Source organism: Nannobrachium achirus, assembly GCF_963921795.1.
Source record: "Nannobrachium achirus genome assembly, chromosome: 19".
In the NCBI taxonomy this organism is placed as follows: Eukaryota; Metazoa; Chordata; class Actinopteri; order Myctophiformes; family Myctophidae; genus Nannobrachium; species Nannobrachium achirus.
In genome coordinates, this window is record NC_137826.1 from 61,059,561 (window position 1) to 61,086,533 (window position 26,973).

General features: G+C 41.4%; 1 protein-coding gene across 3 annotated transcripts in view; it reads left to right on the plus strand.

Moving 5' to 3' along the window:
* The first annotated feature begins 5,053 nt into the window (after positions 1 to 5,053).
* The window catches only part of LOC308304298 (histone acetyltransferase KAT5-like), a 35,664-nt gene continuing 13,744 nt past the window's right edge, over positions 5,054 to 26,973 (plus strand). Inside the window, exons 1-10 of one of the 3 annotated variants that reach the window (XM_080748873.1) lie at positions 5,054 to 5,175; positions 5,273 to 5,339; positions 10,789 to 10,857; positions 11,367 to 11,503; positions 12,618 to 12,686; positions 13,614 to 13,790; positions 17,307 to 17,387; positions 18,746 to 18,814; positions 23,773 to 23,915; positions 24,681 to 24,786. In XM_080748873.1, coding sequence (XP_080604999.1) covers positions 5,146 to 5,175; positions 5,273 to 5,339; positions 10,789 to 10,857; positions 11,367 to 11,503; positions 12,618 to 12,686; positions 13,614 to 13,790; positions 17,307 to 17,387; positions 18,746 to 18,814; positions 23,773 to 23,915; positions 24,681 to 24,786 — 948 coding nt within the window. In that variant the 5' untranslated portion in view covers positions 5,054 to 5,145. The remainder of the gene's footprint in view (positions 5,176 to 5,272; positions 5,340 to 10,788; positions 10,858 to 11,366; positions 11,504 to 12,617; positions 12,687 to 13,613; positions 13,791 to 17,306; positions 17,388 to 18,745; positions 18,815 to 23,772; positions 23,916 to 24,680; positions 24,787 to 26,973) is intronic. The other 2 variants (XM_080748874.1, XM_080748875.1) reach the window with 2 other exon arrangements.

The following is a 26,973-nucleotide window of genomic DNA, read 5'->3' on the forward strand; positions in this document are numbered from 1 at the left end:
ATTTGACCTGCAAAGTAACAAGTAAGTACATTTATCACATAGGCCTACATGTAGAGTAAAAGTACAATATTTGGATCAGTAATGTAGTGGAGACTGTGGAGTAGAAGTATTGTAAATATTCCAGTAAAGTACAAACAGCTCATAAATTGTACTTATAACAGGGTTCCCACACATTTTTACCACTTTTCCAAAACTTTTACAGAATATTTAACCTAATTTCCAGGACTATATAACAATAATTCAGCTCAATAACAGCTAGGTCACTTACTCCTATGCACAATGCCCAAAGACAGGTAGTGTATGCCAGTGGTTCTCAACCTTTTCAGGCTGTGACCACCGAAATAATCATATTTTAACTGGGGACCCCCCACCCTACTCCATTACATCTCGGATCCAAATATTGTACTTTTACTCCACTACAATTTTTGAAAACTTTAGTTACTAATTACTTTGCAGATAAAAAATAGAATAGGCTATTATAAAAAAAATATGCATGGACCACTTTAGCCCCATTTTATACCTTGGCTATTTGAAAATAGCCGATCTACAAGCTCACAACGCGTTGTGAGCTTGTAGATCTGCTATTTTCAAACATTTAGTACTTTTACTTTTGGTACTTTAAGTAAATTTTTATGCCAATACTTTCATACTTTTACTCAAGTAGGCCTACATTTTGAATTCTGGACATTTACTTGTAACAGAGTACATCTACAGTGAAGTATTGATACTTTTACTTAAGTACAACATGTGAGTAGACTACTTTTTCCACCACTTAGTGTGGTACGATGTGTAATTCCGTAGGATTTTTGTGCTAAAATTGATTTTTTTGCAGATCCTGGTTCTATAGAGTCCAAACAATGAGAAAATAATGGGTGTCAACTTTTCCGGACCCCCACCCCCTTTCTGGGGGTCATCTAGTTTGGGACCTCCCAGAACAGTACGCCAGCCAGTTAATGTCCAATTTTCTTAATATTAGGGTTGTTTTGTAGGTTTTAAAACATTCTGAGTTCATTTATTACACTTTTGAAGCAGCCAGAATAAGCCTTCTGCCTTTTGGTTGGGGTCTTTCCTCACCTGGGACCCCCCAGACGGTCCCCTGTGCCTATCTCAGTAATCGCTCTGCTCCTGCTCCAGAAAAATGTCATATTAGATCATTAATGAATACATGTTTTTGTAGCTGGGCTTTGAAAACAAAAATGAGTAGTAGCAAATACCAGGGGTCTTCCACAGGGGCTTCGGGACCCCTAGGGGGTCCTCAGAGTTACTACACAGTGTACTTCTAAGGATTTTTTAGCTTATCTTTTTACTGCTTTGGCTTTTATAGGGACCAAACTGTCAGAAAATTATGGGTGTCAGATTTTCCTGACCACTGCCCCTTTTCTGGGGGGTCATCTATTTTAGGACCTTGCAGAACAGTATGCCAGCCAGTTAATGTCCAGTTTTCATAATATTAGAGTTGTTTTGAAGGTTTTAAAAGTCCATATATTGCACTTTTGAAGCAGTCAGAATAACCTTTCTGACTTTTGGTGGGGGTCTTTCCTCACCTGCATGGGACCCCTGGAATGACCCTTGAGCCTATCTCAGTACTCATTACAGTCCTTGCTCTGCTCCTGCTCCAGAACAGTGTCAAATTAGATCAAAATTGAAGCATAAAAGCTTTTTTTGTTGCTGGGCTCTGACAACACAAATGAGCAGCTAATACCAGGGGTCTTCCACAGGGGGTCTGGGACCCCAAGGTGTCCTCAGAGTTACTACAGGGGGCCAGCCAAATCTCTGGTCACCCCAACCTTCCAGTCAGCCAAGACATCTGATTGGAAAATACCCTCCACTCTCTGAATTCCATCCATTTTCTTCAACTGGTGGAAGCTCAGGGCCATTTGTCAGGTATCATTTATACTGCATTGTGACGTAGTTGGCATGGAGGATATGTGGTAGCAGTGCAGCTCCAAGTTCTTTGACTGAAGTCCCATCCCATTACCCTGCATTATCACAGATGTGGGGTTGTTGGACCAAAGTGTTCCAATGACTCCAATGTTGATGGAAATAAGTAAGCCTTGCCCAGCCCTGAGGCTCATAGGGCAGGAGTCTATGTCCTGTTTCTGTGAGGCAGCTTGATGTACAAGTACCCCTGGACAGTGGACATGATAATAGTTTGTCACAGGGACATACCCCAATCCAGCCTTTGATGCTGATGTCATACATTCTGATTCAAGATGTTTGTGTGTGTGTGTGTGTGTGTGTGTGTGTGTGTGTGTGTGTGTGTGTGTGTGTGTGTGTGTGTGTGTGTGTGTGTGTGTGTGTGGTAAATGGACATGTATGTACTCCATATATGGAGTTCCCTGATGTCTACAATATTAAGCCCATATCTAACAGGACTTCATATGGGAATGCCCATATATGGGGGCCACAAACCACACTAACAGAATCCATATATGGCCAAGACAGCCCATAGCTGTGTGGCTGGTTCTACAGACAGGGATCTCCATGTATGGGCATAAAAGGGTATGATGTCAGTTGTCATAGACATCATAGGACTTTCACATAACAAATAACTGAGTAAGCATGTTTGGGCTCTCACAGCATATCTCCATACAGTACATGGATCTCCATATATGGGAACCAGGGGTCTCCATATATGGGTAACAGGTCACATATACATCACTGACCAAAGAATTGGCGCCATGAGGCATCTTACTACTAAATAATACTGAGAATACTAATAAACCATCAAGTACACTACATAAACCCAGGATACATAAAACTAACAGTTTCTAATATTATTCAAAAATAGATAGCAAATTGCAGAACTGGTTGCAAGAATAGGGCCAAAACTGAAATGGCCGTTTGGCTGGCCCCCTGTACACCTTGGGGTCCCGGACCCTGTGGAAGACCCCTGGTATTAGCTACTCATTTTTGTTGTCAGGTACTGAGCCCAGGTAGGGGTACAAACGCTTTTATGCTTCAATTATGATCTAATTTGACACTGTTCTGAAGCAGGAGCAGAGCAAGGACTGTACTGAGATAGGCTCAGGGGTCATTTCGGGGGTCCCAGGTGAGGAAAGACCCCCACCAAAAGTCATAAAGGTCATTCTGGCTGCTTCAAAAGTGCAACATATGAACTTAGAATGTTTTAAAACCTTCAAAACAACTCTAATATTATGAAAATTGGACATTAACTGGCTGGCATACTGTTCTGCAAGGTCCTAAAATAGATGACCCCCCAGAAAGGGGGCAGGGGTCAGGAAAATCTGACACCCATCATTTTCTGACAGTTTGGTCCCTATAAAAGCCAAAGCAGTAAAACATACATTTTAGCAAAGAAATCCTTAGAAGTACACTTCGTATCACACTTGGTAGTAACTCTGAGGACCCCCAGGGGTCCCGAACCCCCTGTTGAAGGCCCCTGGTATTTGTTACTACTTATTTTTGTTTTCAGAAAAAAACTTTTATGCTTCAATTATGATCTAATATGACATTGTTCTGGAGCAGGAGCAGAGTGAGTACTGAGATAGGCTCAGGGGTCCATCTGGGGGGTCCCAGGTGAGGAAAAACCCCAACCAAATGTCAGAAAGCTTATTCTGGCTGCTTCAAAAGTGCAATAAATGAACTTAGAATGTTTTAAAACCTTCAAAACAACTCTAATATTATGAGAATTGGACATTAACTGGCTGGCATACTGTTCTGCGAGGTCCTTAAATAGATGACCCCCCAGAAAGGGGGCAGGGGTCAGGAAAATCTGACACCCATAATTTTCTGACAGTTTGGTACCTATAAAAGCCAAAGCAGTAAAAAATAAATTTTAGCAAAGAAATCCTTAGAAGTACACTTCGTATCACACTTGGTAGTAACTCTGAGGACCCCCAGGGGTCCCGAACCCCCTGTTGAAGGCCCCTGGTATTTGTTACTACTTATTTTTGTTTTCAGAAAAAAACTTTTATGCTTCAATTATGATCTAATATGACATTGTTCTGGAGCAGGAGCAGAGCGAGTACTGAGATAGGCTCAGGGGTCCATCTGGGGGGTCCCAGGTGAGGAAAAACCCCAACCAAAAGTCAGAAAGCTTATTCTGGCTGCTTCAAAAGTGCAATAAATGAACTCAGAATGTTTTAAAACCTACAAAACAACCCTAATATTAAGAAAATTGGACATTAACTGGCTGGCGTACTGTTCTGGGAGGTCCCAGACTAGATGACCCCCAGAAAGGGGGTGGGGGTCCGGAAAAGTTGACACCCATCATTTTCTCATAGTTTGGATTCTATAGAACCAGAATCTGCAAAAAAATCAATTTTAGCACAAAAATCCTACGGGAGCTGTTTTTTGGACGCATCGTACCACACTAACTGTTTATATCACAGTCCGTGGCTTAGGGCTGAGCCATCCAAGCTGTTTTGGCGACCTGTCCTTGGAGCATTTGGCGAGGCATCCTAACCCATGTGGCGACATGTCCTAGCCAGAGCCCTAGAATGGAGAGTTGCGTCACTCCCGTTCACTTCATGGGGCCAGGTCTTCTACGCACACATCTATTGGCGTATAGTGACAAACGGCCAACCGGAAGTTTACAAAATGCATTGAAGTCTATGAGGTGTAAAGTGACAATGAACCACGTGACCAGCGCTGTTTCTGACCCCGCGGTGACACCACTCTCTGATTATACTGCTCTGGTCCTAGCTAGTTGGCGAGCTGCCCTAGAAAATCCATTTGGTGTCATTTGTCGAGTTGGAAATTTGGCGAGTGGACCTGTATTCTCCTGACGAGTAGGCTACTAAGAGTTGAGGAATTTTGTATAACACGGTTTTATTGTGAAAATAGCAGGTCTACATGCTCACAACGAACGCGAGGCATTGTGAGCATGTAGATCTGCTATTTTCCACAATTTCTACCTCTAATATTTGACAATTTGGCCCATGTTTAATTCGTCATTTCAGAGGTATTAACAAAATCAATAACCAAAGACAATGCATAGATATTTTTTCCAGGACCTTCCAGGACCCTTGATCAATTCCCAAACTTTTCCAGTAATGGAAAAATATTTTTTTTCTAATTTCAAAATATTTCCAGGAATTTCCAGACCGTGGGAACCCTGTAAGTCCAGTACTCAGTAAAAGTACTCCGTTACTCTCAGCAGTGCTGCGTACAGACAGGAGGATGAAAATGGCGGACAGCAGCGGAACACTGGTGGGTTCAATAACAACACCTTCTCCTCCATTAAAACATCATAATACACCTTATTAAACATTAATAACCATCATTATGACGTCATTATGCCCCCCAGGTGGAGGTGGTGGAAGGATGCAGGCTGCCTGTCCTCAGGAAGAACCAGGAGAATGAAGACGAGTGGCGTGAGTTAGCATGATGCTAGGCTAGGCTAGGCTAACGAGCCTGTGTGTGTGTTGGTGTGAGTGCTTAAGCTAGGCTATGCTATGCTATGCTAACGTGCCTGTGTGTGTGAGTGATTTTTTAAGCTAGGCTAGGCTAAGCTAAGCTAAGGTGTTTGTGTGTGAGTGAGTTTAAAGCTAGGCTAGGAGGCTAGCGTGCTAACGTTAGCTTTGTTGTTGTTGTTGTTGTTATTACGACCTTATTAAGGCTCAGAAACACAATAAGGTTTTAATGAGAACGATGTTTAACAATAATAATTGTTACTTAACAACAATGTTATGTAACAATAACACTACTATGTTGTTTTATTGAACTGTAGTCACTGAAATATGACAGCTTGTTGGCTGACATTAGGCTGGGTTGTTGTTGATTGATTGATTGATTGAATTGATTGAAGAATTTATTAGAAGTTTGCAATAGAAAAGTACACTGGTACAAGGTCTACTAAAAGGAGATCCTAGAAAAGACTAAGCTTATTTCCATAAGAAACCATTGAAGTATCTCATATAACATTGAATGACAGACAGACAGAACACAGTGCTATGATAGATATTTAACTCATATAACATTGAATGACAGACAGAACACAGTACTATGATAGATATTTAACTCATATAACATTGAATGACAGACAGAACACAGTACTATGATAGATATTTAACTCATATAACATTGAATGACAGACAGATAGAACACAGTACTATGATAGATATTTAACTCATATAACATTGAATGACAGACAGACAGAACACAGTACTATGATAGATATTTAACTCATATAACATTGAATGACAGACAGAACACAGTACTATGATAGATATTTAACTCATATAACATTGAATGACAGACAGACAGAACACAGTACTATGATAGATATTTAACTCATATAACATTGAATGACAGACGGATAGAACACAGTACTATGATAGATATTTAACTCATATAACATTGAATGACAGACAGACAGAACACAGTACTATGATAGATATTTAACTCATATAACATTGAATGACAGACAGAACACAGTACTATGATAGATATTTAACTCATATAACATTGAATGACAGACAGATAGAACACAGTACTATGATAGATATTTAACTCATATAACATTGAATGACAGACAGACAGAACACAGTACTATGATAGATATTTAACTCATATAACATTGAATGACAGACAGACAGAACACAGTACTATGATAGATATTTAACTCATATAACATTGAATGACAGACAGATAGAACACAGTACTATGATAGATATTTAACTCGTATAACATTGAATGACAGACAGACAGAACACAGTACTATGATATATATTTAACTCATATAACATTGAATGACAGACAGAACACAGTACTATGATAGATATTTAACTCATATAACATTGAATGACAGACAGACAGAACACAGTACTATGATAGATATTTAACTCATATAACATTGAATGACAGACAGACAGAACACAGTACTATGATAGATATTTAACTCATATAACATTGAATGACAGACAGACAGAACACAGTACTATGATAGATATGTAACTCATATAACATTGAATGACAGACAGACAGAACACAGTACTATGATAGATATTTAACTCGTATAACATTGAATGACAGACAGACAGAACACAGTACTATGATAGATATTTAACTCATATAACATTGAATGACAGACAGATAGAACACAGTACTATGATAGATATTTAACTCATATAACATTGAATGACAGACAGACAGAACACAGTACTATGATAGATATTTAACTCATATAACATTGAATGACAGACAGACAGAACACAGTACTATGATAGATATTTAACTCACATAACATTGAATGACAGACGGATAGAACACAGTACTATGATAGATATTTAACTCATATAACATTGAATGACAGACAGACAGAACACAGTACTATGATAGATATTTAACTCATATAACATTGAATGACAGACAGAACACAGTACTATGATAGATATTTAACTCATATAACATTGAATGACAGACAGACAGAACACAGTACTATGATAGATATTTAACTCATATAACATTGAATGACAGACAGACAGAACACAGTACTATGATAGATATTTAACTCATATAACATTGAATGACAGACAGACAGAACACAGTACTATGATAGATATTTAACTCATATAACATTGAATGACAGACAGACAGAACACAGTACTATGATAGATATTTAACTCATATAACATTGAATGACAGACAGACAGAACACAGTACTATGATAGATATTTAACTCATATAACATTGAATGACAGACAGACAGAACACAGTACTATGATAGATATTTAACTCATATAACATTGAATGACAGACAGACAGAACACAGTACTATGATAGATATTTAACTCATATAACATTGAATGACAGACAGACAGAACACAGTACTATGATAGATATTTAACTCACATAACATTGAATGACAGACAGATAGAACACAGTACTATGATAGATATTTAACTCATATAACATTGAATGACAGACAGACAGAACACAGTACTATGATAGATATTTAACTCATATAACATTGAATGACAGACAGACAGAACACAGTACTATGATAGATATGTAACTCATATAACATTGAATGACAGACAGACAGAACACAGTACTATGATATATATTTAACTCATATAACATTGAATGACAGACAGAACACAGTACTATGATAGATATTTAACTCATATAACATTGAATGACAGACAGACAGAACACAGTACTATGATAGATATTTAACTCATATAACATTGAATGACAGACAGATAGAACACAGTACTATGATATATATTTAACTCATATAACATTGAATGACAGACAGAACACAGTACTATGATAGATATTTAACTCATATAACATTGAATGACAGACAGACAGAACACAGTACTATGATAGATATTTAACTCATATAACATTGAATGACAGACAGACAGAACACAGTACTATGATAGATATTTAACTCACATAACATTGAATGACAGACAGATAGAACACAGTACTATGATAGATATTTAACTCATATAACATTGAATGACAGACAGACAGAACACAGTACTATGATAGATATTTAACTCATATAACATTGAATGACAGACAGATAGAACACAGTACTATGATAGATATTTAACTCATATAACATTGAATGACAGACAGACAGAACACAGTACTATGATAGATATTTAACTCATATAACATTGAATGACAGACAGATAGAACACAGTACTATGATAGATATTTAACTCATATAACATTGAATGACAGACAGACAGAACACAGTACTATGATAGATATTTAACTCATATAACATTGAATGACAGACGGATAGAACACAGTACTATGAATATGTCATTGTTGCTCAGTACAGTGTTTATTTGTCTGTCATTTCAAGTTTCTTTTTCTTCTTTATGAATTGAGTAAAAGGACCCCAATGTAAACAAGCCACAGTGCTTTCTATGGTATAAATCTAAAGCTTGTATCTGAACTGTACTGTCCTGTACTTTTACTATGAGAGCTGCTAATAAAGTATTCAATCAATCAATTTACTGTTTAGTTTACACCCGCCATTCACAACGCTATGATTGTCAATGTTGATTGATTTGATGACTATATTAACAGTTGATTTGATGAGTATATTAACAGTTAGTTCAGTTACAACACATTTAAAGGATGACATAAAAAGCCCAAAGGGAGCTTGTCTCTGCCTCTGGGTTCAGTTGGTTCATTAGGAAAAGCCCATTAGTTTGGTAATTAGCATTAATTACGATGCTTGTTTCTTCTCTCAATGCGTCGGTTGTCATAGTTGTATTTATTTACAATGTGTGCTAAATGTCCCCAGTGGCCCGTTCATTAATTACGGGCTCGGCGTTAGTGACATTGTTTACTGTAATTAATACTGATATCCCCAACCTCTTTACCCTTTACATTGTTTTGCTGTTTGATATGATGTTTAGTCTGTTATGGTGACAGTGTGTTTGCTCCAGACTGCATTAAGCAGGTTTCCCACGGTCATGAAATTCCTGGAAATGTTTTGAAATTAGAAACATATTTTTCCAGTACTGGAACATTTTTGGAATTGATCAAGGGTCCTGGAAGGTCCTGGAAAAAATATCTATGCATTGTCTTTGGTTATTGATTTTGTTAATACCTCTGAAATGACAAATTAAACATGGGCCAAATTGTCAAATATTAGAGACAGAAATTGTGAAAATAGCAGATCTACATGCTCACAAGTCACAACGCCTCGCAACGCGATCTGCTATTTTCACAATAAAACCGTGTTATACAAAATTCCTCTACTCTTAGTGCTCGTCAGAGTGGGGGGTCCCCAGTTAAAACATGATTATTTCGGTGGTCACAGCCTGAAAAGGTTGAGAACCACTGGCATACACTACCTGTCTTTGGGCATTGTGCATAGGAGTAAGTGACCTGTTATTGAGCTGAATTATTGTTATATAGTCCTGGAAATTGGGTTAAATATTCTGGAAAAGTTTTGGAAATGATTTGGTAAAAATGTGTGAGGACCCTGCTTAACTGTCTGTGTACTGGAGTAGGCATCATCAACATCTAAATAGAGGTTATTGTACTTACAGTGACGTCATAATAGCTAAGCTTAACTATCAGTCATTTATCTGGGGACCCCCTGGTGTCCCCTCAGGGACCCCCAAGGGTCCTTTTGGTTACATAATGGTACAATGTAATGTCAGAGTACCTGCTTCTAGGGCTGTCACCACTGTGACATTTTACACGACCATTAACTGTCACTCAAATAATTGCGATTAACGATTTAATTGTGTGTTTGTCGTTGACAATTACATTTCTGTTTGGCTTGCAGGCTTTGAAGTTGCACATGGCAGATATGACACATAGCCTAAATATACAAAGAAATGACTGACATGTTTGACAACTTTATACTTTAAAAAAGAACATTGATAGTGGAAATAGCCGATCTAGAAGGTCACAACGTGTCGCGATGTGACACGTTGTGAGCTTGTAGATCTGCTATTTACACTATTTTTGAAAATGTTTGAAAATATCCCTATGTTTGAATAGTGTCCCTGTGTGGGGCATGTCATTATAGACCAAACATGTAAATGTCAAAAATAGCTAATCAACAAGCTCACAAGGTGCAGCTGATATATGGATGATGAGTGTCTGTACATTTAGGTGTCTGTGTTTGTGCCATGTGCAGGTCTGTGTTTTCTTTAAATAATATAACATACAGTTGGTATTATAATATTTATATTTACATTTTTAATATAACATATAGCTGGAATTATAATATCTATACTTTAATATAACATACTGTTGTATTATAATATCTAGATATTAAAGCGTAACGGCTCTACGGCTGTGCTGATTCCTGTTTGTCTTTGTTTGTCGTAGCATTGGCTGAAATCCTGAGTGTGAAGGACATCCCTGGGAGGAAGGTTTATTATGTCCACTATATCGACTGTAAGTATTATTTAATAACTGGTTTCATAACTATATCGACTGTAAGTATTATTTAATAACTGGTTTCATAACTTTATCAACTGTAAGTATTATTTAATAACTGGTTTCATAACTATATCGACTGTAAGTATGATTTATTAACCTGTTATCATAACTATATCTACTGTAAGTATGATTTATAACCTGTTATCATAACTATATCTACTGTAAGTATGATTTATAACCTGTTATCATAACTATATCTACTGTAAGTATGATTTAATAACCTGTTATCATAACTATATCGACTGTAAGTATGATTCAATAACCTGCTATCATAACTATATCGACTGTAAGTATGATTTAATAACTGATATCATAACTATATCGACTGTAAGTATGATTTAATAACTGATATCATAACTATATCGACTAAGTATTCTCTCTCTCTCTCTCTCTCTCTCTCTCTCTCTCTCTCTCTCTCTCTCTCTCTCTCTCTCTCACACTGTGTCTCTATGTCTCTCTCCCAGTCAACAAGCGTCTGGATGAGTGGGTCACTGCAGAGCGTCTCGACACCAAGAAGCTGCAGTTCCCCAAGAAAGAAGCCAAGACTCCCACCAAGAACGGCCTGTCAGAGTCTAGGCCCAGTTCACCTGAGAGAGACGTGGTGAGAATATAAAACTATCACAGTCTAGGCCCAGTTCACCTGAGAGAGACGTGGTGAGAATATAAAACTATCACAGTCTAGGCCCAGTTCACCTGAGAGAGACGTGGTGAGAATATAAAACTATCACAGTCTAGGCCCAGTTCACCTGAGAGAGACGTGGTGAGAATATAATACTATCACAGTCTAGGCCCAGTTCACCTGAGAGAGACGTGGTGAGAATATAATACTATCACAGTCTAGGCCCAGTTCACCTGAGAGAGACCTGGTGAGAATATAATACTATCACAGTCTAGGCCCAGTTCACCTGAGAGAGACCTGGTGAGAATATAATACTATCACAGTCTAGGCCCAGTTCACCTGAGAGAGACGTGGTGAGAATAGAATACTATCACAGTCTAGGCCCAGTTCTCCTGAGAGAGACGTGGTGAGAATATAATACTATCACAGTCTAGGCCCAGTTCACCTGAGAGAGACGTGGTGAGAATATAATACTATCAGAGTCTAGGCCCAGTTCACCTGAGAGAGACGTGGTGAGAATATAATAATATCACAGTCTAGGCCCAGTTCACCTGAGAGAGACGTGGTGAGAATATAATAATATCACAGTCTAGGCCCAGTTCACCTAGAGAGACGTGGTGAGAATATAATACTATCAGAGTCTAGGCCCAGTTCTCCTGAGAGAGACGTGGTGAGAATAGAATACCATCACAGTCTAGGCCCAGTTCACCTGAGAGAGACGTGGTGAGAATAGAATACTATCACAGTCTAGGCCCAGTTCACCTGAGAGAGACGTGGTGAGAATAGAATACTATCACAGTCTAGGCCCAGTTCACCTGAATATAAATATATACGTATATAGCTATCAGAGTCCAGGCCCACTTCTCCTGAGAGAGACCTGGTGACAATATCTGTCCTAAAATCACACAAAGCGGTACACAGTATCTCTACAGTCATGTCATCAACATGGATCTGTCCCATTTCCCATATTCCCTCCTGATTGGCTACCATTGCCTTCCGAAGTTTGCGTATGCGACCTGACGGTGGCTTATCTCCTGATTAGGGAGTCTTACTGGTGAATGTCTGTTAACTCCTCCTCTTTCTTCCTTTCATTCAGAGGAAGAGTCTCGATCTGAACCTACAATCTACCACTGCTCCTTCTAGAGGCAAAACACTCCCCACTCCGGTAGGTACCGTTCACATCCCATCCATCCATCCATCCATCCACCCACCCATCCATCCATCCACCCACCCACCCATCCATCCATCCATCCATCCATCCACCCACCCATCCACCCACCCATCCATCCATCCATCCATCCATCCATCCACCCACCCACCCATCCATCCATCCACCCACCCACCCACCCACCCATCCATCCATCCATCCACCCACCCACCCATCCATCCATCCATCCATCCATCCATCCATCTTCAACCGCTTCTCCGGAATCGGGGGTAACAGAGTTCCAACTGACACTTCCAGAGTTCCTTATCCTGAGCAACTTCCTCCCCTCCCTCTGGGAGTATACCGAGGCGTTCCCAAGCACCGCGGTTTTCCCGTTGAACCTGAGCACAACGGTGGGGGCCGATGGGCAAGAAATGAGAAACAACTGGGAAAACCGCGGCCTGTGGCCTGTTTTTCCCAGTTACATTTTACGGAAGCAGTGCATGTGTGACTGGCCACTGATGTGTGTTGCCAGAAAGTTTTGCCACTAAGCGGCGGCGGGGGTGAGAAAAGTTTCAATCCATGGCTTAGATTTGATTACAGTTCTTATTATACCCAATCTTAAGGTTTCCCCTTGGTGTTAGTCAGGGAATTTTAATAAAACCCTGGGAATAAATTCCTTACCAAACAATTTCTTCACCAATGTGTTGGTAAAGGTGTCTAGTAACATATCTAACAAAGATTGAAATTCAACATCCCTAGCAAAATATTTGACATTGGGCCAAAATCAGAGGCAAAAAAACGATGGTTTTTCAAAAGGTGTATGGTGCATTCAAAAGGTGCATTTTTGGCCCAAGGAATGTTCTTTCTCTCCTAACAGAAGGTTAAATGTGTATCTTTGTGTCCTTACAGAAGGTTAAATGTGTATCTTTGTGTCTCTTACAGAAGCGTAAGGTAGAGTCAGTCTCTCTGGCCACCCAGGCGTCCCCGGCCCCCTCCCTCCCCTCCCTCCCCGGCAGCACCGAGGCGCCCCAGGCCTCCGTGTTCCCGGTGGTCCGAGAGGGAAACGCCTTCACCAAGAGAGAGAGGGAAGACCTGGAGCCGCTCGCCTCACTCACTACGGTAAGAACATGACCTGGACTCACCGGACCTGGACTCACTACGGTAAGAACATGACCTGGACTCACCGGACCTGGACTCACTACGGTAAGAACATGACCTGGACTCACCGGACCTGGACTCACTGGACCTGGACTCACTACGGTAAGAACATGACCTGGACTCACCGGACCTGGACTCACTGGACCTGGACTCACTACGGTAAGAACATGACCTGGACTCACCGGACCTGGACTCACTACGGTAAGAACATGACCTGGACTCACTGGACCTGGACTCACTACGGTAAGAACATGACCTGGACTCACTGGACCTGGACTCACTACGGTAAGAACATGACCTGGACTCACCGGATCTGGACTCACTACGGTAAGAACATGACCTGGACTCACCGGACCTGGACTCACTACGGTAAGAACATGACCTGGACTCACTGGACCTGGACTCACTACAGTAAGAACATGACCTGGACTCACTGGACCTGGACTCACTACGGTAAGAACATGACCTGGACTCACTGGACCTGGACTCACTACAGTAAGATAAAATATGACCTGGACTCACCGGACCTGGACTCACTACTTTAACTCGCTCCCTGCCAATTAAATATGGGCTTTTTGGCTCATATTGCCATAAATCTCCATAGACTTCCATGTAATTTATAGTGCACAGATCATGCACGCCCATGCACAGATCATGCACCATGTTTGTGCAGGCTGTTCACAGCTTTCAAACAAAAAAATCAGATTGGAAATCCGTTCAGGCATTTTTGAGAAAATAGCCATTATGTTTTACATGTTATGTAAGCAAAGATGGCTGCCCTGTATGAAAGATGGGGTTGTATGGGGGTGGAACATACAAAATCGCGATTGAAATCATGTTTACTTAGGGAAGTCCATACTGAGATAGTTGATCTGAAAGTCGTTTGGCACTGAACTCGTTTTTAAGAACATGACCTGGATTCACTACAGTAAGATAAAACATGACCTGGACTCACCGGACCTGGAGTCACTATGTAGTTGTTTTTTACGTCCAGGACGGGCCTCAGACGCTCCTCCTCAGAGATCTGAACCCGTTTGGTTTGGCTTTAAAGGACCTACACCATGAATTTTCACTTTTTCTATTTTAAAACCTTTTTTTGGGGTCCCACTTAGGGATGGCCAAATGGAGATTTTTTCTTAACCGATAACCGAAAGGCCTTATCATTTAATTAACCGTTAACCGTTAAGGAAATTGGTTCAAAAATGCGCTATTTTTGCGATTTAAAAAAAAGGAAATACACCCGTTTTTTCCCCATAATAAAGTGCCATATTTACACATTACAAACAATAAAACTAGGAGAAACAAGAATACAAATGTTTTCTAAAAGAAATGTGTTTTTGCAAAGAAACCGTGGGATTGAAATGATCAATCTGTAATGTGATGCTCTTGTGCCAGGCACGTGCGCACATACAGCAAAGGGGGCTGGAGCCCTTAACTTTTATCAACAGAATTGTCCACCAAAAGGCCCTTCAGCCCATGCCTCTCTAAAATGCTGTGCACTCCCTGGCTCTCGCCTAAAAACAGCAGCAACGAGATGCTCGCATGTAGAGCAATAACTTTCAATCGTATGGCTTTTGGAATGGTTGAATCGGCTAAACGTGATGTCCATTTCATTCATTTTCTTCTCTCTCGACCGTGTTTTGTGTGTGCTGATGCAGCGATCATTGAATTTGCGACTCTGAGCTGTGTTATTTTCGCATATCCTACTCTGTAACCAAGACGACTTTAGCGTTCCTCACGTCGTCAACATGTAACATTAGAAAGTTGTGTTTTAAGCTCTTCTTAACGGGATTCAATGTGACGCTGACGGGGGTCTGTTTTGTAAAATCCAATCGACGACGGAGCATTTGTTGAACAAGTCAGCGTGTACGACTCCAAAATCAAGCAGCGTCGCACACTCCCAGTTGCGTGAATGCATGGATGTTACATAGATATTGGTGTCCCAGAAATGTGTGACCACAGCGCGTATATATATATATAGTTGCATGGTTGATGACTTGATGTTGCGTAGATATTGGTGTACGGGGCTTTTGGTGTGACGCATCGGTTTACCGGTAACGGTTAACCGTTGGCCATCCCTAGTCCCACTGGCACCTTCTATCCTCACAAAGTCCTATTTCTGACCATTGTGTCTTTCTCTGGTTTTGGGAAGACAGAGATGAAAAGCTTTCCACGGGTTCTCAGAACAGTGCTGTTCTGAGAGTTGACGCATGTGACGTCACACACGTTTCCCGTTTTTTTTTTTTTTTTTTTTTTTTTTTTCTCTCAAAACACTTTTTTTTTCAAAACACTTTTTTTTTTCAAAACACTTTTTTTTTTCAAAAACTTTTTTTTCTTCAAAAAACTTCTTTTTTTTCTGGAAAAACCCCACTAGATGCGCCCCTGAGCAAACAGAGGCAGTTTTGGTATTGCAGCTGGAGAGCCTCATTATAGTAGAGCTAGAACAAACAAAAAGAATGGTCAGAGTGTTTGTTGAGGCAGACTCAATTTTGAGCATATATTTATACAAAAAATATAGTTTTAAAAGCATGGTGTAGGCCCTTTAAGAACCCCGTTGTGACAGCATGCTCTTGGTGACGTCAACCTTCTGCATGAGAGGCACAGATAAAACATGACATGGACCTCTGGTTAGAGCTGGGGAGCAGGGGTCAAAACGAGCCCTGACCCCAAATGGAACCACGGGTGATTATTTTGGTCCAAGCCCAATTCCTCTAAGAAACATTCTGATCAGGGGTGGGCAATATGGAAAAATACAATATCACCATATTTTCCCAAGCTGTATCACGATACACGATTTTATCACGATTCTTTTTCACGTTGGTTTTTGTGGTTATTTTTCAAGGTACTTTACAAAAACTAGACTCTCTGGGTTCCTTTTGGGAGGTCTAAATTCAACTTTACAAATATGTAACTCTGACAGTATACAAATGAATTCATTTGTAGACTGTCAGAGTTAAGTGGAGACCTTGACATTTTACATTTTGAGAACTACTGATTTAGACCAAAATGCAGGTTTAAATTGAATTCTGTAATGAATCTCTGTATTAACGATTAAACAGGATTTATTTTCCTGAAAAGGCATATCGTGGAGACATTGTATCGTCTCAACGATAATTATCACCATATCGCCCACCCCTAATTCTGATTTACCACCCCGACCCCAAACGGCATCGAGAATGATTGGATCCGGTCCCAAATGGAGCCGGAGAAAATTGAGCCGGTCTGGCCGTGACTTTAGAGTAGACCCGTACCATGTCCGATGCTTATTTTCACCATTACTTTGACACTGGACGTCTGCCCAGTGCTTCTGTGTTTTACTAAGCACAGTGAAGTGATATAATATTGATGAATACCAGATATCATCAAATGATCCTCCGGCCCGCGGTGGTTACCCCCCCCCCCCCCCCCCCCCCATTTGAATGGTTGCTCATCATTGGCTCGTCCTGATCATGTGACCCCTCTGTGTTTCCTGTGCAGCAGCAGAACGGCACGGCGCGTCGTCTCCTCCAATCACAGCCCGGCAGGAAGAGGAAGGCCAACTGTGGCGGAACGGACGAGGTACGACCCGCTAAGACGTCCCCCTCCAAACACACACTTTACTATAGGTTCCCTCTAAACCAGGGGTTCCCAAACCTTTTTGTCTCAGGTCACCCCATAAATATTGTTTTAATCCGAGGCACCCCTACATTATCATTTTCACTCCCAGCACCTTATATTTATAGCATATCATCGTTGTTGGGTGGAAACCTTGTATGTCCAAAACCGTGTATTTATCATCTATAAAATGTACTAAACTAGTGAAAACAGCAGATCTACAAGCACACAACGCCTTGCATCGCGAGAGGCGTTGAGATAACAGCCATTTTGGTTAGAACTGACTGAAAATAACTATACTTCAAGCTTTTTTGTAAGTCGCTTTGGATTAAAAGCGTCTGCTAAATGCCTAAACTGTAACTTTAAAATGATACTAAATATTTTTTCAAGTGTCCAAATAAATTCCAAATATTATCAAATGATCTTGCGGCATCCCTGGACTGCTGTCACTGCACCCCAAGGTGCCCCGTCACCCCAGGGTGCCCCGTCACCCACTTTGAAAACCCCTGATCTAAACACACACTTATTATAGGTTCCCTCTAAAGACACACTTTACTACACCCACAATAATCCTATTTTAACACATACTCTTCCCTTTAGAAATTGACATTTTCAGGCTGAACTGCCATGTAATCCATAGTGCACGGATCGTGCACACGTGGTGCACGGATCGTGCACCACGTGTGCACAGCACGCCGCTCACAGCTATTAAACAAAACAAAAAAAAACACTTGGAAATCCATTCAGGCATTCATGAGATAGCAGCCATTATGTTTTCTTCAAATGTAAACAAACATGGCTGCCATGTTTGAAAGATGGGGTTGTATGGGGGTCAAACATGCAATATCGCGATCATTCCTAGTAGATGGTAGGAAGTAAAATGTCAAACTACGGGAATAACTCGTTAAACTCGGGAGGGGGCAGCAAATGAGTGAAAAAGTCCTTAAATTGTCACTTTATAAATGTGCAGATACCCTCTGTACACTTAAACTTTATGTTGGTTTGTTTACTGTTGAGTGAGAAAACAATGTTGCACATTAAGTTAATCATCTGGGGACCCCCCAACATGATGTGGGGACCCCCCCACACTCACACACTCACACTAATGTCCTTTTAAATGTCCTTTTTAAACTAATATTAAGGAGCTAAATATAATTGGTTATAATTAATATTAAGGAGCTAAATATAATGGTTTAGTTATAATTAATATTAACAAGCTAAATAAAATAATTGGTTAATTTTAATAAAATAAAGCTACATTCTCTGAAATGAATGCCTTTGAGGGTTAACTTATAACTCCTCCTTTTCTTCCTTCCATTCAGAGGAAGAGTCTAAAAGATCTCAACCTTCAACCTTCTGCTCCTTCCAGAGGCAAAACCCTCCCCACGCCGGTACATCCACACTGTCCTCCCAAACCGGGGGTCCCCACACTAGTTCTAGGGGGGTCCCCACATTAGTTCTAGGGGGGGTCCCCACATTAGTTCTAGGGGGTCCCCACACTAGTTCTAGGGGGGTCCCCACATTAGTTCTAGGGGGGGTCCCCACACTAGTTCTAGGGGGGTCCCCACATTAGTTCTAGGGGGTCCCCACACTAGTTCTAGGGGGTCCCCACATTAGTTCTAGGGGGTCCCCACACTAGTTCTAGGGGGGTCCCCACATTAGTTCTAGGGGGGGGTCCCCACACTAGTTCTAGGGGGTCCCCACATTAGTTCTAGGGGGTCCCCACACTAGTTCTAGGGGTCCCCACACTAGTTCTAGGGGGTCCCCACATTAGTTCTAGGGGGTCCCCACACTAGTTCTAGGGGTCCCCACACTAGTTCTAGGGGGTCCCCACATTAGTTCTAGGGGGGTCCCCACATTAGTTCTAGGGGTCCCCACACTAGTTCTAGGGGTCCCCACATTAGTTCTAGGGGTCCCCACATAGGTCTAGGGGGGTCCCCACATTAGTTCTAGGGGTCCCCACTCTAGTTCTAGGGGTCCCCACATTCAGGCATGCAAACTTGTAGCTTTTCGGGGAAAATCGCCGTTTTGAATCCAAATTGGTCATTTGTGTGAATCGTGCAGATTCGTTAAAAAAAACTGTTTAGGGGGGTGGGGGGGTGTCGTATCGTCAGAGCAGCAGTGAGATGAGGAGCGTTTATTTCTTGTTCTCAGCTCCGTCCGTTTTGTCAGTACAATTGGGTTGAAGGTGGATGGGGAAGTGGGTCGTTTTATTTTTTAACAAATCAAGCGCTCCCTTCTCTTGCACGCAACGTCAACTGCAGGCAGCGCTCAGTCAGAATGAGCCCAGCCAGCCACTGTACTGCGAGCCACAGAGCAGAGCGCTCAAAACTTGCAAAGTTCCATCGCGGTGGTGCGCTATTCTGCATCAATGTGTGACGTTATATAATCGATTGTAGCCTTGTTGATTTTACTCGACGATGATGCGCTAGCTACATGCTAACGCTAGTGCCGTGACTTCGTTCTTTCTGCCTACAGAATGACGCTGAGACGAGTCACAAAAAGTCTCTCAAGAACGGACTGAGCTCGAGTTACAAGTGAAAAGGATCAACCTTTTCTTTGACTTTGACGATGGCTAGATTGCAAAAAGTCAGCCAGGAGAATCCACTAAATAAATCATCTGTGATTTACAACACTGTTTCCCAAACCCTGGGTCGGGACCCATTTGTGGGTCGTTGACACATTTTTATGGGTCCCTTCATTTTTGGTTTTCTACATTTAGTTTTTAATTACAAAAAAACAATTACAAAACATTCCCTCCCCAAAAAAGCTAAACATTTCATGATTAAAAATAAATATTATTTTTCTAATTTCATGAATAAATAAAATACAAATGATCAAAGAAATGATCTTAGAAAACAAATAGGCCTTTTTAAGAAGTAGTGAAAATAGCCGATCTACAAGCTCACAGTGTGCATTGTGTCTGGCTATGCCTATAGACAAGTCCCTAAATATTAGGATACTCCTATAACTATATCTGTAGGCTATATTATATTCTTATTGTAGATTTAATTTTCTTTATTATATCTTGAACAATAGGCTATTATCACGGAGCAGGGCGGGACTTCCGCTTTTATGGCAAACGGGCAGCCTGACTTCCGCCGCCGCTCTATCTCTATGGTGCGGGTAGTCTCGCGAGGCCAGACTGTTGCCTCGCGAGACTACCCGCACCATAGAGTTAGAGCGGCGGCGGAAGTCGGGCTGCCCGTTTGCCATAAAAGCGGAAGTCCCGCCCCGCTCCGTGATAATAGCCGTGGTAGGCAACAAGTCCAATTTTGCTGCATGTATTGTGTATGAGTCACTGTTTAACCAAGTTATAATCGTGCAAATTCACTCGACCCGTTCCGAAAAGGTCAAAAACTTCGCGCCGCGCACAGCGCGGCGCACATTTTAACCCCTGAAATTTTGTCACCTTTTTCACCTTGGGGCTGTTTGCATGTCTGCACATTAGTTCTAGGGGTCCCCACATTAGTTCTAGGGGTCCCCACACTAGTTCTAGGGGTCCCCACATTAGTTCTAGGGGTCCCCACACTAGTTCTAGGGGGGTCCCCAGATGACTTACTTAATGTGCAACATTGTTTTCTCACGCAACAACAGTAAACAAACCAACACACAGTATAAGTGTATACATGCTATCTGCATATTTATGAAGTGATAAATACAAATAAATAAATTCCTTTACTACATCAAAAGTAATCCACAAACTCAACAATTGTGAGTATAGCCGATCTACAAGCTCGCAACTCCTCGCAATGTTAGGCGTTGTAAGCTTGTAGATCTGCTATTATCACAATATTTATCTGTGGAACTGAGTCAAACTAGGGGTGCTGAGCACCCTAAATGGTAAGGATGATTGTTTTGGGGGTCCCCAGTTCAAATATGATTATTTTGGGGGGTCCCCAGTTCAAATATGATTATTTTGGGGGTCCCCAGTTCAAGTATGATTATTTTGGGGGTCCCCAGTTCAAGTATGATTATTTTGGGGGTCCCCAGTTCAAGTATGATTATTTTGGGGGTCCCCAGTTCAAGTATGATTATTTTGGGGGGTCCCTAGTTCAAATATGATTATTTTGGGGGGTCCCCGGTAGAGCTGGGATCGGGCCCATTTTTTCCTGTCCGCCCAGAATCGACGTCCGATCATTAATCATTAAAATGCGTCCGCCCGCGCCGAGGCCCGACCCTTATGTTTCCAATGCTTTTTCCCCTCCTTTCTTTTCCTTTGAGGAAGCTGATTTACACTCGCTAGCAAACTTGTTCTAATAATGTGCAGTGCATGCAGCGTGGCTGCTTGTTACCCTTAATGTGAATATTAAACCACAGCTTGTGAAAGTGTTTGAATAGTAGGCTATGTTAGATTATTAAATAATACAAATAATAACGTGCGCTGCGCTGGACGTCTGACTGTAGTGACTCGCTGAACACTCATTCTGAAAGTTTCTGCGCCTGGAAAATAGCAGATCTACAAGCTCACAACGCGTCACGGATGCGAGGCGTTGTGAGCTTGTAGATCAGCCACTTTTGACACGCACCACGCTGTGATGAAGAAGTATAAAAGCCAGGATTTACTTGTGGGATGTGATGTGTGTTGAACGGACGGACGGACGAGGCTGGCCTGGCACAGACTGCACACAACAGCGCCGAAAAATAAACATCCAATGTAAGGGACAGATAGTAGTGGAACACAAGCTAGGAGCTCCATTCAGCAGCAGCCACTTCCAATCAAACCACAACAACACGTTTACCTCAGCGTGGGACTTTTCTCCTTGCTCAGAGTTATGTCTCCGTGGCTGCAGCATTAGCGCGAGCAACACACACACACACACACACACACACACACACACACACTGAACTGCTCCTTTAACCCATTTAGGCCTAGAATTAAAGCAAAAAAATAGCAGATCTACAAGCTTGTTTTGAAAAATCTTGATTTATTTTTTTGAAAGTCTGAATATATCTTTTTAAAAACAAACGTGTTTCATGTAACTCAAATATTTGCTTCTGGGTGGTCCCTGGAACAACATATTTTGAGATGGGGGTCTGCGGCCAAATACATGTAATTTCGGGGGTCCTTGACATGAAAAGGTTTGAGGACCACTGATTTACAAGACATTTATAGAATCGTGTCAAAAAGACTTTCAAAAATAAAAGACTTTCAAAAATAGCAGATCGAGTGCCGCTGCTGCGAGCTTGTAGATCTGCTATTTTTTAACAGTTAAAAAGCATGAAACAACGGTTCAAAGTGTTTCCAGGTCTTTTAACACATTGAACGCCATCATAGGGTTAATGGAACTCACCGAGGCGCGTGCATGAGCGTCGTGCGTGCATAGATCCGTGTCGGAGCTAGCATTGCTAGCAGCTCTCGTTCACATAACATGGAGCAGAATGACGCTCTGTTTCCCAGAGCTCTGCGCACGGCATGCACGTCATCAGCGAGCGCCGCTGAGGCTTATGGGTAATGTAGTGTTTTTGCTAATCTGGCAATGAAATAGCAATATTGATCATTATCTATTGATAGAAACATCTTGAACGCCAACTATGCATTAAAGAGGCGGTGCCATGAGTTTTCCCCCTCTAAAACATGATTAATCTACTATTATGATTATACTAGGAGGAAGATTCTTTCCAAAAAAGTGTACAGAAAGAGTTTTTATGTGGCCACACCCACCAGTTCATTGGTATTTGTGGTTGTCATGGTGGGTGGTGACCCAGCTGAAGTTAGCCACACCCACGTATGTTGGGTGAATGGTAATTCACCCTTTGTTAGCCTGCTGGTTGGTCCCTGACTGACCAACCAGCAGGCTCTATCTGCCTTGTCCCGCCCTGGTTCCGCCTTTTTTATGTTGAATTTGCTAAAACATGATTTAAAAACATGCTGAGTCACTATACTGCCACTGAGCAGCTCCATTTGACTGAAACCAAGTTTGAAATTAGAATTGAACACACAGAATAACAATACGAAGCAACTGAATTAAATGGTAGTGGATGGAGTGTCCCACCGAATGTCCCACCAAGACACAGCAGCCAATGGGTGTGAAGAAGGGCTGGACAACGGGCGGGACTTGACAAAGGGTGAATTAGGGGAGGGGTTGATTCTGTAATAAGTATCTGTGTTTTTGGACCGGCACGTTTGACCCAAATAGAAAGGGAATTCATAATTGCTCATATCAACCACACCAGGGGGTCTAATGAAGTACTGTCAACCTCCTAGACACATGAAAACCAGAAAAAGTACAAAACTATGGCACCGCCTCTTTAAAGACGTTTCCAGACGTCTTTAGGCTCACCTAGGCAACCATTGTGTTAAAACCCCAATAAATGGTGCGCCTCTCTGTCGCCCCCTCCTGGTCAGGACTCTCAGGACAGCTCTGACGGGATCCCCACGGCCCCCCGCATGACGGGCAGCCTGGTGTCGGACCGCAGCCACGACGACATCGTGACGCGCATGAAGAACATCGACTGCATCGAGTTGGGACGACATCGCCTCAAACCCTGGTACTTCAGCCCTTACCCCCAGGAGCTCACCGCTCTGTAGTCTGTATACACTATATCTATATCTATATATACTATATCATTACAGGTACTTCAGCCCTTACCCCCAGGAGCTCACCGCTCTGTAGTCTGTATACACTATATCTATATCTATATATACTATATCATTACAGGTACTTCAGCCCGTACCCCCAGGAGCTCACCGCTCTGTAGTCTGTATACACTATATCTATATCTATATATACTATATCATTACAGGTACTTCAGTCCTTACCCCCAGGAGCTCACCGCTCTGTAGTCTGTATACACTATATCTATATCTATATATACTATATCATTACAGGTACTTCAGCCCGTACCCCCAGGAGCTCACCGCTCTGTAGTCTGTATACACTATATCTATATCTATATATACTATATCATTACAGGTACTTCAGCCCTTACCCCCAGGAGCTCACCACTCTGTAGTCTGTATACACTATATCTATATCTATATATACTATATCATTACAGGTACTTCAGCCCTTACCCCCAGGAGCTCACCGCTCTGTAGTCTGTATACACTATATCTATATCTATATATACTATATCATTACAGGTACTTCAGCCCTTACCCCCAGGAGCTCACCACTCTGTAGTCTGTATACACTATATCTATATCTATATATACTATATCATTACAGGTACTTCAGCCCTTACCCCCAGGAGCTCACCGCTCTGTAGTCTGTATACACTATATCTATATCTATATATACTATATCATTACAGGTACTTCAGCCCGTACCCCCAGGAGCTCACCGCTCTGCCCATCCTCTACCTCTGTGAGTTCTGCCTCAAGTACCTCAAGAGCCTTAAGTGTCTGCAGAGGCATCTGGTGAGTGGGGGGGGGGGGGGGGTCATAGTCTTTTGAATAAACTGTCATTTAGTTTTAGTCATAATTTAGTCTGAAAAGTTTTTGTTTTAGTCTAGTTTTAGTCGACTGAATATCATACGATTTTAGGCTACTAAATCTACAGTTGATTTAGTCAACTAAAATGTATTTTGGCAGGCCTTGATGGCATCGTAATGACAGATTTTATACTTGGTTGCGTGCTGAAAATAGCCGATCTACAACGCGTCGCGCTGCAAGCTTGTACAGGGTTCCCGCGGGTCCTTAAAAAGTCTTAAATTGTCTTAAAAAAAATCGTGAATTTAAGGTCTTAAAAAGCCTTGAATTTGACCAAATCTGACCGTGGGTATTAAATTTGATGATGGTGTTTTTAAGGCTCATGGGAAAATTAAGCCATAAACATTTGTGCGTATTCATTTGATTTGTTTATTTGATGTATTAATATCAGACGATGAGAGACGGCGAACAAGCTGAAGCGAGCAGCAGTCAGTGAGAAGAGGAGCTTATTTGTTGTTCTCAGCTCCGCCCGTTTTGTCAGTACTGTGGTAATATGTGTGGATGCGGAAGAGGGTAGTTTTATTTTTTAACAAATCAAGCGCTCCTTTTCTCAAGCCTCCCCCGTCACATCAACAGCCTCCCCTGTGCTCAGACGAGAGCACACAAGTAAACATACTTGGCGTGTAGTGGAGTTGTCGTGGGCTGTGGAGTGGACTTCTTAAAAGTTTTATATTAAACAATTCCCTTGCATCGCAAATCGCGATGCGGCCGTGCGCGATTCTCCATTGATGCGGGGATGTGTGACATAATCGATGTTTGTTGTTGATTTTCCTCAACCATGATGAATTAGCTACATGCTAACAAGGCTATTGTCCCGTACTCCCGTTCCTTCTGCCTGTGCGACAGAATGAAGCTGACAATCATAAAGTTATTATCAGTCCGTTTTCATAGAGGAGAATCCACTAATCATCTGTGATTTATAACAGCTGTTCTACCGAGCGTTTTTACGTTCTACACGCTCATCAATACACCGCGTCTTCCCTCTCCTCTCCTGACAAGAGTCCCGTTCAGTAACCTCAGTAATATAATAATTTAACTCAGAGTCTGAGATTAACATTGAGGGGTGGCATTTTAAGCTATAATGATATGCCTGTCTTCTAAGACAAGTCCCTAACTTTGCTATTTGGATCTGTATATCTGTAGGCTGCTTTATATTTTTTATTGTAGGCCTATATTTTATTTCTGTAAATACAGCATCTTTTAGTTAACTGCAGAAGTTGGGTTTATGTTTTGTTATTGAAAACTGAATATTCTGTTACTCACAATAGATGTAATTAGGGAAAATTTGCAGAATAGCTGTCAAATCTGGGATTAAATTCCTTACCAAACAATTTCTTCACCAATGTGTTCGTAAAGGTGTCTAGTAACATATCTAACGAAGATTGAAATTCAACATCCCTAGGAAAATCTTCTTACTATACACTATACTAAGTGTATAAGGGAAAGATGACTCCCAAAAAATATGCTTTAAGTAGGATGTGAGGGGTCTAACTAGGCGTTTTTAATTATTCTGAATCCATTGCAAGCATTTGTTTTTGCACCAAAAATTCCTTAAAAAAATGGACCCCTATACCACTGAAAAGTGATGACTCATCACTAAACCATCATTTTTATAGTGCAAAACAAATGCTTGCAATGGATTCAGAATAATTAAAAACACCTAGTTAGACCCCTCACATCCCACATTTTTTCCCTTATAGTACAGTAAGTGAATGAGACCCAGAATTACCCTAGCTGTCAAAGATTTTCCTGGGGATGTTGAATTTCAATCTTTGTTAGATATGTTACTAGACACCTTTACGAACACATTGGTGAAGAAATTGTTTGGTAAGGAATTTATTCCCAGGGTTTTATTAATATTCCCTGACTAATGTCTTATCGTGACAGTGACATAACTCGGACGGCGCTGAGTTGTCTCATGCGACTTTCGCAACGCTCAACACGGCTACTCGCTCGCTTTAGCTCGCTCGGCGGTGTCTCACGTGGATCAATGCCGCCTGAGACGGCGCACCTCCGTCAGCTCGGTGAGTGTGAGGTCGACGGAAAAAGGCAGAGAGAATGGCCCGGGAGGGCGATTTGGGTCTTAAATTTTATTTGTTGAGGTCTTAAAAAGGT